The sequence below is a fragment of the Prionailurus viverrinus genome, chromosome B1, assembly GCF_022837055.1.
Source record: "Prionailurus viverrinus isolate Anna chromosome B1, UM_Priviv_1.0, whole genome shotgun sequence".
Taxonomy (NCBI): domain Eukaryota; kingdom Metazoa; phylum Chordata; class Mammalia; order Carnivora; family Felidae; genus Prionailurus; species Prionailurus viverrinus.
The window spans coordinates 75,999,479-76,015,840 of record NC_062564.1 but is presented as its reverse complement, the minus strand read 5'-3'; the positions used below and the strand labels follow the sequence as shown (position 1 = coordinate 76,015,840).

Sequence of the window (16,362 nt, the reverse complement as noted above, 5' to 3'; positions counted from 1 at the left end):
TTTTTTGGACCCCAGCCAATCAGAGGATGCATTTCACAGCTGGGTAACTGCTTCCCTTGATATGTGTGTGATAAAATACTAGGACTGATGAAACCACACAAAAAATCCAGTCTCAGTATTTGATAGCCTCATTTCCCTTAGTCTACTAATTTTTCTCCATGGCATGTGTTTTTATATAGAAAAAAGGTACGGTTTCCCCCACTAGAATCATAGGCTCCGCGAAGGCACAGGTGTTGGATTTTCTCTGGTCTTTCCCAGCACCTGAACAGAGAACAGAGCACAGGGCAGGTGCTCAGAATAGCTGCTGAATAAAGACAGCTGTATACACACGTCAGAGGCCATTGGAGCTAGGTATGCCTTTGCCCCGGAGCTCATTTCAGGTAATTGCAAAATCTTTACCCCAAAATAAGTAGAGTGGACCCCCATAAACCTGTAACTCTGCCAACGAATGGGTGTGTTCTAGCATATACCCCTAACAACAGGTAGGAACCGAGTAAGAGCCCAAGGGATAGGTTAGGATATCAGACGCGTGGGTTGGGGTGAGGAGTTATGATAGAAAACATCATTAAATATTAGCCAGTAATATCTGAATCTGCAAATTGGGGTGCGGGGGGAACTGGCCCAGGGGGCTCATCAAACTCAGGGAAGGCTGGTGTGGGACCCCTGAGCAGTGTCTAGGTAACCGGGAGAGATCCCCCCCTTTAGGGGCTGACACCGCAGAGGGACCCACAGCGACGTTGGAGTCAGGCCTGTGGGGGATTCCTGGCTGTAGCACTTCCAGCTCTGAGATCCTAAACCCTCCCCTTTCTCCTGTGAGGACTGAATGGGAACCCCGGGGCGGGGCGTGTGTGTTGTTATCACTTTTACCGGCAGCCTTGGCTGAGGCTTGCCTTTCTCTGCCTGGCGGGGAGCAGCTTGGTGGGACCGGCCGGCCGTGCTCCACCTCCTTGGATCACCCCAAATAGATGAGATCACATTATCTTCCGGCCCAGTCTGGTAGGCTTCCTGTGATTTCAAGTGGCTCTTCCAGCCTCCTCCTGTATTTATTCATCTATTTACTGAGGCCTGAAGATTTATTTAAAGAGGGAGAGAGCTTTTAATTCCACAATTAAAAGGCTTGAGGTTCTAGTGGAGATAACATTTCAGTGTGAATGGGTTTTAATTAAAATTCAATCAGTCAGTCCATCAGAAGTAAGAAGGATTAGATAATCTCCGTTTGCCCAGGTGATGAGGGGAGGGGGCTGGGGATGGGGTGGGGAGCAGGAGGGCCCTGGCTGCGTGAAGGGGGGCAGAAGTAACCTACCACAAACCCGAATTTTGTCTGGGGCCTGCCGCATTTACTCTGGCCCAGCTGGAAATCCCCACTTTGCAGAGCTCTTGGGGGTGTGAGAGCCACCCAGGGCTAATGAGGGTTGCTCTTTAGAACAGAACGCTGGCTTTCTTGTGAAAGAGCTTCGTCCCTGGGAAATATGTAAATTGCGGAAACAAAGTATAGCTTAGGGCAAGAAGAAAAAGAGAATACAACACTTTATCAAATAACATCAGTGTTTTGCATAGGATACACCTGAGAACCAACAAAATGTTGTGAGTTTTTTTGATACATATAGGTAATTTTAACCAAAACTTTGCTTTTTTCCTCCTTTGAAATTTGTACACAGCTTCAGGAAACATCTTTTCTCTTTCCACGTATATAAACTTTGTAGTTTCCAAACTCCTGAGTGTGTTGTGTAGCAGTAAGCGTAACTTCTGTCTCTCCGTGGAATCCTGATTTCCACCGAAATGAATTTGCTTCTCAGGACGATCAAAGCATTCCATTTCATTTATCTAATTAACTCTGTGCATTCAGCAGTCTTGTATTGATCTCCTAATATTTGGCAGGTTCTGTGCCAGATCCTAGGACAGAAAACTGAAGGGATTCACAGACTTGCAGAGGAGAGATCAAGAAAGAACTGTACTCAGTGAGAAAAGCATTATTTTCTCAAGTTTATTTGTTTATTTCGAGAGAGAAAGAGACTCAGAGAGTTGGGGGGGGGAGGGGTAGAGAGAGAGGGAGAGAGAATCCCAAGCAGGTTCCATGCTGTCAGAGTAGGGCCCGATGTGGGGCTTGATCCCACGACCCTGGGATCATGACTTGAGCCAAAATTAAGACTCAGACACTTAACCGACTGCGTCACCCAGGCGCTCCAAAGAAATGCATTATTAGTGATTGTGTGTCACACGTCTTAGGGGAGCCCAGTGGCGGGGGGAGTGGGAAAGACTTCACAGAAGAGGGGTACAAACAGCGGATAGAAGCTCTCAGGTAAAAGTGGCTCAGAATGATCGCCTGGGGAAGAGGAAACAACAGGCAGAAGACAAAGGAGCCTGACAGCGCAGGCACAGGTGTGACAGAGCGTGGATCCTGTGAGACAGTGAAGTATCTGAGAGCGGAAGCCAGAAAGCTTGGTTGGTGCCACCTTATGGGGAGGGGGGTCTTTGGGCCAAGCTGAGGAACAGGGACCTTGCGCTGCTGGCACTGAAGAAACCCTGGAAGCGTTTGAGTTGGCAAGTGATGTGACTGGGTCTGTGTTTGAAAGGCCAGCCTAGAGTAATAGGGAGAGAGAGAGCAGGTGGGAGCCTGCTGTCATTGTGGCAGAATTCAGAATGCACTCATGCTCTGAGTTCTGTTCCTGGGAACGTCTCACAGTCTGTATTCACACGTATGTGCCAAGATGTATTTACAAGGATGTCTGTTGAGGTGTTGTTTATAATAGAAAAAGACTGGAAACAACCCAAATGTCCACTAGTAGGAGACTGTTTTACGAATGTAGTACCCATGGTGCCTGACTAGCTTGCAGCCTTGTGCTGAATGCGACTGCTCTGTATGTGCTGCTATGGGACAGTCTCTAGGGTAGAGTGTTCAATGGAAAAGCAAGGTGCAGGACAGGGTGTGGAAGATGTCATCATTTGATCAAAAAAAAAAAAAAAAAGAACCAGGATACACACACACACACACACACACACACACACACACACACACACGTGTGCGGGCAGAGGCAAGGCAGTGTGTTGGTGAAAAGCAGCAGCACTGGAAACAGATGGGCTGGATTACAGTCGTGACTTTTCATTTATTGGCCACGTACACTTAGTGTTCTGCCTCATCGTTCAATGGGGATAAATAACCAACTTCGTAGGCTCCTGTAGAATATTTAAGTAAGTTAATACATGAAAAGTGTGGAACACTTAGAACACTGCCTGGCACATAGTGATTAGTAAATGTTTTGAATAATAATTCAGTTATTCTATTATATATGTATTATTATGTTCTATATATAATATATAGAATATATAGAGAATATATACATTCTATATATATTCTATATATATTCTCTCTCTCTATATATATTTATATATATCTATATATTATCTATATATATATTCTATATAGAATATATAGAATATATAGAATATATATATTCTATATATATATTCTATATATTCTATATATATATTCTCTCTCTATATATTTATATATCTATATCTATCTATATATCTATATCTATCTATTCTATATGTATAATATATAGAATATATATATATAGATATATATTCTATATATTCTATATATATATATTCTATATATTCTATATATTCTATATATATATTTATATATCTATATCTATATATCTATATCTATCTATTCTATATATATAATATATAGAATATATATAGAATATATATATATTCTATTATATATGTATATATATATTTCTGGAAGAACACGCTCTAATCTGTTAACAGGGGTTGCCTCCAGGGACAAAGGCTATTCTTTATTTTATAGTTCTGTACTGTTTGAAGAAAACTAAAAAAAAAAAAAAAATCATTTAAATCTCTACTAAAATAGAAAGACCATTGCTGGAGTCAAGACAAGCAACCATGGGACTCAGACCTCAGGCAGAGCTGGCAGAGAGGTGGCAGTGAAGGCCCACATTCAGGAGGTATTTCCATCATGGGACCAGCAGAGCCGAGGCACGGAATTGATGGCCGCTCCATTCTTGGACTTAGAGAAAAGAGGAGGAGCGGGTGGGTAGGTGGGGGCAGGGGAAGAGGGCACATGAGAGGGGAGAGACGTGAATGACACGTTGTCTTGTTATTCTGAGAAATTAGTATTTGCTGGGTGGGGAGTTTGCCTGTCCTCCTAGAAGAAGAGAGGAAGAAAAAACACACTGTCCACCCCACCTCGCACACACACCTGTGGCTTTCTAAATTGTAGCTGAGTTTTTTCTGATTTTCAGCTGCTTAAGAGTTTCCCCTAGCAACTGTTTGTTGCCAAGCATTTATTTTTAAATGTGCTAGAAATCAACTAAGAATAAAAGAGGAATTTGAAAGGGTTTCATGGATGTTTCTTTTTGCACATGCCTAAGAAGTTGTAATTAATGTCATTAGTGGATTATGACAGTTGCTGGTCTTGACCTAACGTTCTATCATTCAGAACAGAGATGGTGATGCCACTCGCTCTCCACAGGGGGCGGTCTGTTTCCCTCCCCTGTAGTAGCGGTAGACTGTACCTGCTCTGCCCTGGGCATCTGCAAGGTCGGCACATCTCATGTGCATTGGATGGCTACACGGGCAAAGTACAGTCTCGGGCCATGGGAGGGCAGGGTTGGACTCTCATTAAGGACATGTGTTTGTTTATAGGGGATTCTATCTACCTCAAAGGACTGAATTCATCTGTCTTGGCTTCCTCTGGAGGAAAATAGATGCTGAGCCAGGGACTGCAGGGCAGCGGGGGAGGGGGTGGGAGGGGAAGAAAGGGAAGACCTGGCCGGGAGTCCGGAGTCGGGGAGGATGAGGGCAGCAGCCTTCACCTTGTACCTCTACCTGAAAAGCTTGAATTGGGTTGTGATGCCTTCAGAAGAGTTACTAGTGACGTTTCCAGGGTTTTTGATGAAGCCTCTTTAAGGTGCTTTCAAAGTGGGATTCTCATCCAGTTTCTGAATGTGTTTGGCACACTCCCAGTTGTGTTTTGTGAGCCGGGCCTCTGCGAAGGCTCTCTACTCAGAGAGTTCATTGAACGCCTGTGTTGTGGAAAGTGAGGAGCTCTGTCCATCCCAGAGATGGGGAAGTTGAGGCTCATCTAAATACATGAGGGGGTAGTACCTTTCTGTTTGAGGCCCCCGTAGAAACATCCTCTGCAACCCCAGCGACAGGAATATTGCCATCATCCAGGGGTAGAGGGTTTAGGTTTGGTGTTCCCAATTCTCACAGATGGCTTCTCTTTTCTTGCAAAGGGTTTTACTGTCTTATACCACCAAGGCTTCTGAATAAAGCATCTTGTGGTAAAGTATGTTTTTGTTAAACTCGTATTAATGTTGGTGAAATCTTCGTAGGGCAGGTTTATTCATCAAGGGTGATGTGCTTTTGTTATAAAGATGCCGTGGTTTAGAGGCATCATCAATAGCTCCACTGGGGGAAATGCAGAATTCTCATTCATTTTGCTTAATGGACCGCTTTTATGGTAAAAATGGAAAATGTCTTCAAGTAATTTTATTAATGCCAGATTAATTTTTTTGATTTTCCCTGTCTTCAATGAATTCCCACATAAAGCACATTAATTTTCTCACGATCCAAATTAGTCAAAGCCTCCTTTTGCCTAATTATTTATGAACTACTTTTGCAGTCGTATAGATTTTCTTTCTTGAGGAACCTATGACACCTCAAACTATACCTCCCCAAATTGAGTCCCTCTTCTCCCTCCCTCGCCTGCTCCACCTGAAGATTAAAGTATTGTTACCCAGCTGCCCAATGCCATTAAAATTACAGCCCAGGCCTCATTCACCCCGGTTTTTCTCTTCTTCCGATTCTTCCACATGGTGATATTTCACAAGACGGGATCTTTCTCTGGGTGCTTCTTGTGGATAGACAATCCCTGTTCACATGTTGCTACTTGGCAAACATAGTTTGTGTGTTTGCTATTCTTTACTAGCACAAAGGTTTTTTTGTTACTAAAACTTTTGCTGGTTTCTGATGTTTGTGTGAAGCCCTACAGTATGCGTCTTCATGAGGTGATTGAATATCATGGTTTTGAGCTCTGGCAGTTCTGGGAATACAGCAACGTTATGGAGTATATTTTAATTTTTTTTTAATTTTTTTAACGTTTATTTATTTTTGAGACAGAGAGAGAGCATGAACGGGGGAGGGTCAGAGAGAGAGGGAGACACAGAATCTGAAACAGGCTCCAGGCTCTAAGCGGTCAGCACAGAGCCCGTATTTTAATTTTTTTTAATGTTTGTTTATTTTTGAAAGAGAGAAAGCTTGAGCAGGGGAGGGGGCAGAGAGAGGAGGGGGGGACAAAGGATCTGAAGCAGGCTCTGCACTGACCGCAGCGAGCCCGACAGCGAGCCCGACGCAGGGCTCAAACTCATGAACCATGAGATCATGACCTGAGCTGAAGTTGGACCCAAGTGCCCCGAAGTGTATCTTTAAAATTATGCTTCCTCTGACTTTTTTCAAGGTCTATGATAATTTTCAAAGCATCAAAACTGCTCATAGAGTCAAAATACTAGCTCCTATGCACGTATCCCTGCTTTCTCCCGGTGGTGGTGGTTTGCTTCATGTTCTGCTTTGAGGCAGGAGAAGATCTGGCTCAATTTGCTGTTTCTGTATTGGATCTGCACCTGGCGGACCCGCGGTTTGGGAGCGGTGGCCCCAGTGCCTCCTGAGTTGTCAAGGAAAGATGTCATCTGTGCCGAGCCAGCCCTGATGCCTTGTGCTCTTCCTGCAGGCCCATTCATCAGCGTGGTCCTGTCAAAGCTGGAGAACATGCTGGAGAACTCTCTACATGTTAATTTGCTGCTTATCGGGATCATTACTCAGCTAGCCAGCTACCCGCAGCCTCTCCTGCGCTCCTTTCTGCTCAACACCAACATGGTCTTCCAGCCAAGTGTCCGCTCCCTCTATCAGGTATGTTAGCTGAGCCCATATCCATACTGTTGATTTTATGGGTGCTAAGGAGAGGGCTGCTTCTCTCCTTTCCTGTTATTTTGTTGTTTTTCTAAAATCCCTCGGTTCTAATTCATTTGCTCTCCTTCCCTGTCCTATGACACCAGTTGTGGGGATTATTCTAGACAAACTGCAAAGCTTCATTTAGCTTGATGTTTCGAGGGCGCCCTACCAAGAACACCCAGGCAGTTAAAAACAAGCAAATGCCTGATATCATAAAAGTTCCGGCAGCGAGGGCTGTACCAGAAAGATGTATCGATAACTGAGGGTGGGATTCCATTGTGAAGCATTAACATCATTAATGTCGCTTTTGACAGGTCCTTGCGTCTGTGAAAAACAAGATTGAGCAGTTTGCTTCTGTGGAGAGAGACTTCCCGGGGCTCCTCATACAAGCCCAGCAATACCTGCTCTTCCGAGTGGACATGTCTGACATGACCCCTGAGTCACTAACCAAAGGTAAGTCAGGTGTCTCCTCTGTGTCTCTCCTCCAACTGTTCTTCCATTTCCCCAGCCTCCTGACTTGGGCTCACAGATGCTGTGCTGGCTCCTGGGCCTTAAAAGCATCTAAATACATCATCATTTTCCCCAACAGGGGAGAGCCGCCTCTTCGCGTTCTGAAACCTAAAGAAAAGTCTCCCCTGCTTGCATCTGGCCTGCTCCCGGCTGGGAGGGCTTAGTAGGACATTTGCTTGCCTCCCCGACAGTGGTCAGGGAAGAGTGCTGCGTGTTGTTGCTTGGCTAAAATAAATAACTTGGCGTGTGTGGGCCAGAAAGAGGCATTATGTGCACACCCTGAACCATTTTTTGGCCAGTCCTGCCCTGAGGAGGGCATCTGTTCTCTTTATTATGTTTTCAGAGACTCTCAGGCCCCAAATAAATGTGCTTTAGGGCTCTGTAAGGTAAAAACTATTCATTTGGACTGGGAGAAGGGAGCTGAAAAGATCCCAGAACTCTGATGGCTTGACCTTGTCTCTGTGTAGCTATTTCCTCTTGGTCACTGGGCCTCACTGAGCCTCCTGTTCCTTGACTTTTAAATGAAGAATTTGTTTTCTATCTCAAGTCCTTTTGGCTGTAGAGCTCTGACTGTGAAGAGCCTTCAGGGCACTGCAAGGCAGACTTTGAAAGACAGGTGGGCCTGTGCCACTGGGAGATGAGGGGGCAGGCTCCAAGCTTTGGCCCTAGAGAAGAGTAGTCCAGGCTGGGCTGGGCCATTCACGGAGGGGGAGTAGCCCCCACATCTCTGTGGAAAGGTGGGCTGTGGGCCCACGTGGCCTCTCCTAGCTCCTGGACTACTGGTCTGTTAGTCGTGTTCCTCCTGAACCCGGAGCACACCTCTGTAGCTCACCCTGTGAGCATTAGCTTTTGTTCAGTAACAAACCACTGCAGCAACTCAGTGGTTTAAGAGAAAGTCATTTATGAGTGCTCACAAGTCTGGGTGGTTGCCGGGTTTTCTGATCTGGGCCAGCCTCGGCTGATTTTGGCTGGACTTGCTTATGTGTGGCCGTCAGTGGGTGGCTGGATGTCTGGGATGGCCTCACTCATATGGGTGGTTTCCGGCTGGGGTGATGGGGATCGTGGGGGTCTGTATTACTCATCATCCAGAGGGTTCACCCCGGCTCGTCAACATCACAGCTGTAGGTTTGCAAGAACGAGAGCAGGATTGTACAAAATCTTTTGAGGCTCTGTCTCGGGACCCAAACAAGGTCAATTCTGCTACATTCTGTTGGGCAACGCAAGTCATGGGGCCGGCCCAGGTTCAAGAATGGAGCCAAACTTCCACCTCTCCATGGCAAGGGCTAGAAGAATTGTGGGCATTTTTACAATCTGTAGATGGAAGGTGGCATGCCTCTTCTTACATTACACTCCATGCTTGGTCTTCATTTGTAGTTTTCAATTTGTAACGTGCTTTCCGAGGCAATCTTGTTTTCAGATAGCACGGTGCAGTGGGCGAGAAGGATACTACTGGCTTCATTTTCGTATAAGGCAGCCGAAATTAGGTGCCTGGAGTAGTCCGCCAGGGTCATGAGGCTCAGGTGCCTGAGCCTGTCTTGCCCAGTGTGTGGAGCCCAGGGCACAGACACTGACTGGCTTCCTAGGCTTTCCTTGACCCATACACTCCAGGTGAGGGGTGGTGGGGTGGGGAGTGGCGGGGATCACTCACACCTTGTGCTATGTCCTGGCTTCAGACTGTTTCTTGGCTGTGGATGCCAGGTATGTGCCCAGGGGAACTTGTTCTCACCACATACAGTTGTCAAGTGAGCCATAATTGATGCTTTCTAAGGTCTGTAATGTTCAGGGGGCTTTGACTTGTGAGAAGCTTCTCTCGGGGAAGAAGACTTTTCCTTTAACAGAATTGTTCAGGTAAACTTTCCAACTTCTTTCATATTGGCAAAGTGACACCCTCCTCTCAACTTAAAAAGTCTCTAAACTTTCTCACAGAATGAGAAAGGTGTCTGTCCCCTTGCACAAAGCTGACCACCAAAGCATTGAGTGTGATGCGATTGCCTCTAAATGAGTTGAATCCAGGAGCTCGAGCGTCATGGTAATGGGCCAGACACTGGGGTTTTCCATGTTTGTGAGCTGTGTACTTTGTCTAGCACTGTGGACGTGGTGGGTGGGAGGAGCTTGTAACAGATTTCTCACCTGACTTTTAAATCTTGCCAGTATTAGTCTTGAAAACCCTCTGTTGCAGCTTTTCAGACCCAGGGCAGCATTTCAGAAAACCACTCCCGATTCTGACATTTATTTATACTTCTCTTCTTCCCTGCCTTTTTCTTTAGGTGCTTGTGCGTGCTTGCTGAGTCCTCTGATGATGGGTGGAACTCGGGTGCCTGCAGCGAGTTCCCCCATCATGCAGGTGCTCTACTCCCTTGGCCTCCTGACAGCCCTGTAAAAAATGAGCCAAAAGGGTGCCTGGGTGGCTCAGCCATTAAGTGTCTGACTTTGGCCCAGGTCATGATCTCACAGTTTGTGGGTCGAGCCCTGTGTTGGGCTCTGTGCTGACAGCTCAGAGCCTGGATCCTTCTTCGGATTCTATGTCTCCCTCTCTTTCTGCCCCTCCCCCATTTGTACTTTCTCTCCCTCTCAAATATAAATTAGAACATTAAAAAAAAATAAAACAAAAAAACGAGCCTCCTCACTAATGGCTTCAAATAGGGACAGACTTCCTATGCCAGCTGTCACTCTGTCATCCTTGAGACTGTTGATCTCTGGGATCAGCCACTTCCCCTCAAATACTTTCCAAACCACAGAGGTTGTATTTGCTTGTATTTAGTTATCTTCAGAGTCCTTTTACTGATCATGAGTTCTGGGAGGGAGGGAGGTCAGGTGGGTGGTATTTCCATTTTACAGAAAAGGAAACAGAGACGTTATATGATAAGCTAGTTGCCAGGTAGGAACCATAACTTAGTTCTCCTTGCTTTTGAACTGAGAGCTTGATGGAGCTTTGTGACACTCTGAGAGGCCACTCCCGTGCTAACAGCACAGCCTGCTGGGAAGGTTTCCCTGCAAATCTTAGGTCTCCCTCACTGGGCACGCTCCTGCTGCTGCCTTATTAGTGAAGACAATTTTGATTCTTGGATTCAAGTGGGTAAATGAGCCTTGGTGATGACACTTTTTTAAAGTCATGACACTTTTTGAATTCATGGATGAAGCTAGAATAATGAACCACAAAAACCCTTTTTTGGGAGGAAGGAGGAGTGAATTTGAAAGAGAAAGATGGAGATGAGGAAAATGAACCATCCAGGGAGATCAGTTGTAGGGAAGAGCTGATGTTGGTCAGTTCCTTCCCTCATTCGTTCATTCAGCGAATGTTTATTAGCTTCTGCTATGAATAACGAAGTGGGTTGGGTGTTGTGAAGGACACATCGCCTAGGGGCTCAGCTCTCAGAAAACTCAAGGTCTGATAGAGGAGGAAAAACAAACAATACAAGGTTAAAGCGCCACATTGGCCTTTGCTGGTTAATAAAATGGGGTGGGAGGCTAGAGCAGGGAACGACATCTGGGGCAGGAAACAGGAAGTCTGTGAAGTCAGTGGCAGCTGAATTGCTGATGATATGATGGATGACCCATCAAAAGGTCCCTGTGTACATTATGCCTAGTGGCTCTTTTTTTTTTTTTTTTTTACCTCTTGTTTGTTGATTTATTGAGGTATAATTAACATACAATATTAGTTTTCAGTGTACAACATTGATTCAACAATTCTATGCATTACTCAGTGCTCATCACGGTAAGTGTAGTCACCACCTGTCACCAAACAACATCATTACAGTGTTATTGACTATATTCCCTCTGCTTTACTTTTCGTCTTATAACTAGAAGTTTATACCTCTTAATCCTCTTCATCGTTTTCACCCGTCTCCCTACCCATCCCTCCTCTGGTGACCATCAGTTTGTTCTCTATATTTAAGAGTCTTTTTTTTTGTTTTGTTTTTCTTTGTTCATTTGTGTTGTTTCTTAAATTTCACATGTAAGTGAAATCATACGGCATTTGTCTTTTTCTGTCTGACTTATTTCACTTAGCAGAATACTCTCCAGGTTCGTCCACGTTTTGCAAAAGGCAAGAGCTCGTTCTTTTTTATGGCTGAGTAATATTCCATTATATATGTACTATATCTTCTTATCCACTCATCCATTGATGGACATTTAGGTTACTTCTGTATCTTGGCTCTTGTAAATAATGATGCAGCAGAGGGCTGCATAGATCTTTCAAATTAGTGTTTTTGTTCTTTTTGGGTAAATACCCAGAAGTAGAATTACTGGATCATACGATAATTCTATTTTTAATTTTATTGAGGAACCTCCATACTGTTTTACACAGTAGCTGCACCACTTTGCATTCCCACCAAACAGTGCAATAGGGTTCCTTTTTCTCCACACCCTCGCCAACACCTGTCATTTCTTGTTTCTGATTTTAGCCATGCAGACAGTTGCAAAGTGAAGTTTCATTGTGGTCTCATTATTCAGGTCTTTTGCCCATATTTAATTGGATTATTTGTGTTCTGGGGGTTGAGTTTCCTATTGACTCACTTAATCCTTACAACTCTGTGAGCTTTTGACACATGAGGACATTAAAGTACAGAGAGGTGAAGCAACCTCCCTGATGTCACTCAGACACTAAGTGGCAGAGTGTGTGCTCTTCTTAACCACTGCACTGGGGTCTCTTGAGGCTAGTGAGATCTAGAGGAGCAGAGATATGGGGAAGAGAATTCCATGGATTGTGCAGGTCTTGGCCTGGGATTACTGCCTATGAGTGTCCCATTCCTCACTCGTAGCCAGTCCAGCTTCCTTTGTGAGTTTTGCTGGACCCTTTGAAGAGCTGCGGTGCTGGAGGACTCCCGTGAGGGTCCCAGGGGGTGGTCTCCATGGCTGGCCATGGACCTCAGTGATCTCAACACTTTTGTCCTCACTTTCTTCTCTGGACATGTTGTGTGTTTCTGCTGAAAGGTGGCAGCAGACAGATCCTCTACAACTTTTCCAGTTCTTCATGGAATGAAGTGTGATAAACTCTAATCTAAAAGATATTTAAAGCAGTAAAGCAGAGGATTTTTTTTTCACACTAAAGACTATAGTAGTGAGATGTGGAAAGTACTATAAATGTCAAGAATTTTTAGTACTGTAGTTAAGCGACACTCTGAGAAGTGTTGAAAAATGGGACTGAATTCTAAAAAGCAGCCAAAATAATGAAGAACTTGAATATAATGATTTATAAAGAGTAGTGAGCCTATTTGAGTAGGGGCAGACGGACGCATAAATAATTCCTATAAATATATGAAGGCTGGAGATATTTAAGAATTAAATAGTGGGGAAAGTTGAACCATTTTAATTAGTAAAACTGATTTGATGTGGAAATGCAAATCATTTGAATATGTTCAAGTTTGGGCTCATCTCATCCTGGACCCGTGTTACTGAAGCTGAGATTGAAACCCCTGAAAACCCTTCTTAGATGGAGGCTTCTAAGCCACTTGCTGCCACTAGATGCCCATGGTGGTGGGAAGTTCCCAATCTGGTCGGTCTTCCTAGCACCCAGCTTCCCCTCCGTTATTTCCAACCTTTAAAAGGCTTCTTCCATTCTGTTCTTCAAAAAAGGCTGGAGATCCCAGCCAGGAGCTGGGGGTCCTCAGGGAGCCCTTGAGGCCGGAGCTACAGAGAGCAAGGAGTGGCTTGGTTAGCCCAGCTTGCCTCCTGCAGCTCTGCTTTAATTGGTAAAGGTAGGATGGTTCCCCCAACACCAGGAGAGCAGGTGGAGCCTCTGGACGTCCCCAGATAACACGTGGTGAGTTAAGTCTTCACTTGGTAGGATGTCCTGGGCATGGAGGGTTGCCACAATTGCTGCACGAAGTTCCTTACACAGGATTTGGGATAAAACTCTCGCCATCACATACCTTGTGCTGGAGGTTATCTGCTGGACAGCAACCCAGCCACGTGTGTGTGTGCGCCACGGGGCGGAGAAGGTATATGTTCAAGGGCTGTGTCTTCGGACTTCGGTTCTAGGAACTGAACCCACGACTAGACAGTCCACCAGCCCCCTCCCCTCAAACACACATACTTAAGAGGGTGGACATAAAGGCCTGTGGAGGGTCGCCCTGACAGTTTTCTTTCTGCTTTCAGATCCCATTCAGGATGCTTCCAGGACAGGAATTGGCAAGAACCTTTTGGATGGTCCCCCAAGAGTGCTTCAGCCCTTCCTGACAAACAGAGCCAAGGTGGCTGGGGTGCCCCCAAGCCTGCCCCTGCCGGTGAGGAACACCATGCTGGCCGCTGCCCTCTTCCCAGAGTTCCTGAAGGAACTGGCTGCCTTGGCCCAGGAACACTCCATCCTGTGCTACAAGATCCTGGGTGACTTTGAGGACTCCTGTTGTTAGTTTTTTTTTTTTTTTTTTTTTTAATAGAGGTTCTTGTTTTTAAGGTTTTAGCGTCTTGACTGAATGTTAAATGCAAAGCTGCTTACAAAAATTTCTACTTTGATATTTCCTGACAATACTTGATTTGTGGGGAGGGAAATTTTCTGTGTACCTCCTCTTTCTCTAGCCGGGTCTTTCCACCTCCTCTAGAATGTAAGTCTCATAAGCTGGTAACTCCTTGGGCAGGTTTTCTTTTCTTTTTTACTCCTCAATTTTTTGGTATTCTCCCATCCCTTTGAGTCACTTATCTTGCAGCTTAGAGCTTAGATCACACCAAGCAAATACTGGGGTTCCATGATTTCTGAAGTACCCCGGGTTAGAAGGCTCAGCTCTTCAAATAGCACATGAATGAACATCTGTTCCTGTTGCCTTCTGCATTTTGGTTTCCCTTTTCTAAAAGGGAAGAATAAAGATGGGGCCCTGCTTTCCTCTATCACACAAGCATGTATCATGTGTCCCTTTGCATCTTACTTCCAAGATTTGCACTCTGCCCAACATGTGTTGCCTTATGTTGCAGGCAAATCCATTGGTTTCAGCTGTTTGCCTGGGAAGTCAGATGTTGTGGATAATTTGGAATGCAGGGAAATTTTCTTGTTGCTTGAGAGCTTTCTTTAATCAGTGTATCACTTCCTAAACACTGGAAATAGTTTTATTTTAGTAAGATTTGCGCAAAATGAAATCTACATAGGCAAACGGTTACATTGGTTTTTAGAAGTTTGATGGAGAAAGTGGGGTATCATATACTCGGGTATCATTGTTTTGTGTTTTATAAAAGATTTTGTGAAGCTATTTCACAGTGGGTTTTGTGGGGGTAGGGAGGAGTATGGGGCAGGGGAAAGGATAAAGGTGAACTAAATGAAATCTATAAAAACATTGGCAATTATTTTAGATCCTGTTTGCTTTTTCTAATATGTTGCACTTTGTAGAGAAACAAGCACTGTACACTTTGGGACCTGGAATGTAAATGCAGACGGGTCACAGGAAGCCCTGCGAAGCCAAGTGCCTGCTGGTGACTCACTACACACAGAAATGCTGCCTTCTGAGTAATGGGGTTCATTAGAAGGCCCCCACACGATGTATTAGTGCCTCTGTGCTGCTTTGCAGCCTGCTCCAGGCATAATTATACTTAGCGCCACCGGTCTCCTTAAACCACCAAAGAGGGAGAAACACACACAAGAACTGTCTGCTAAAAAACGAGACCATGAACAGCTGATATTTGTGGACATTCAGTTCCACTCCCCTCTATTTTGAGCAGGGGAGGAGCACATAACAAGGGTGGGCCTCCCTGTTTGGGGGGAAACGGGAAGTCCCGGTTCTTCCCAGTTCTTGTTTTCTTCGTGGGCATCGCTGCTGAGCCCTGGGGGCAGCCACAGGTCTGGCGGTGGTGCCTCAGGAGGACTGGTATGATTTTAATCAGGCCCGTAGCAGAGGAGGGCAGTGGAGGAAAGAATCCCATCTGAGACCTTGCAGAGCAGAGGCTGCCCTTCAGTGTTTCACGGTTCTTGAAGCAGCTTTGTATTGAGAGCTAGCCAGCCCATGGAATGTGGACCCCAGGAGACCTGGCCTGGGCAAGGAGGCTCTCAGCGGCCAGCCTCACAGTGTTTCTAAGTCTAAGCAAGAAACCAAAGATGTCGACCTATTGTATGTTTCTGACTTCACATTTGTCTGTCTTGGAAAATGGCTTGCCCACCTGTGGTACAGCCGCAGGAATGTATGAGGCCCAGCGGACTGGCCTGGCTTCCTGGCACAGCCTTGTATTCACAAACCCCCAGGTCTCCACTGGAAAAGAAGGTGGCTCAAGGTAGATTAAGAAAGAGGAACAGGAAGATGGAATGTAAGCTGTAATTTACTATCCTCTAGCTTCGTTTTGGACAAGTATTTACCTCCCAGTTTGGACTGAACAGGTACAGAAAATGCTGCAGTCATACCTGGAAAGTGTATTCATTGGCTTTTTGGCTTGATTTACACTTCTCTCCATTATCTGGTGATGGTGTTGATTCTTCAGTCCATATTGCTTTATTATAGACCATTGTAGTCCCCTTTGTAGAGGGTACCCTTTTGGAAAGAGATTGCTTTTGTGCCTCTTAGCATTTTTAAAAATAGGTACTGAACTAGACTTACCTTAAAGGAGGGCAGAGATGATCAGTGTCGGGGGTGGGAGACAGTAAAATTAGCTCCCTTGGTGGGGTGCCGGTAGCAAACTCACATGATAACCCTATTTGGAATTGGAAACTGGTTCATCTTTCTGCATCCATTATAGGCCTCCTCCACAGTATTGTGTTCAGGGGTTTTCAAAATGAAGTCAGAAATCTGACTTGGAAATGTATTATAGAGAACTGGAAAATCCACACGGTGGAGTGAAACAGCCAGGTAGCTTAGGTAAGGATGGTTGTGGCAATAGTGTGGACATACCAGAGGAAAAACAGCAGAGTCCTGAGGCTATAAATGAGAGAAAAGCAAATATGGTGGGGGGGGGGGGGGA

General features: G+C 45.2%; 1 protein-coding gene across 4 annotated transcripts in view; it reads left to right on the top strand.

Moving 5' to 3' along the window:
* Positions 1-16,328, top strand: part of FHIP1A (FHF complex subunit HOOK interacting protein 1A) — a 259,379-nt gene extending 243,051 nt beyond the window's left edge. For all 4 annotated transcript variants that reach the window (XM_047857314.1, XM_047857315.1, XM_047857316.1 and 1 more), the window contains 3 exons: positions 6,761-6,939; positions 7,296-7,434; positions 13,588-16,328. In XM_047857314.1, coding sequence (XP_047713270.1) covers positions 6,761-6,939; positions 7,296-7,434; positions 13,588-13,841 — 572 coding nt within the window. In that variant the 3' untranslated portion in view covers positions 13,842-16,328. The remainder of the gene's footprint in view (positions 1-6,760; positions 6,940-7,295; positions 7,435-13,587) is intronic.
* The last annotated feature ends 34 nt before the right edge of the window (positions 16,329-16,362 follow it).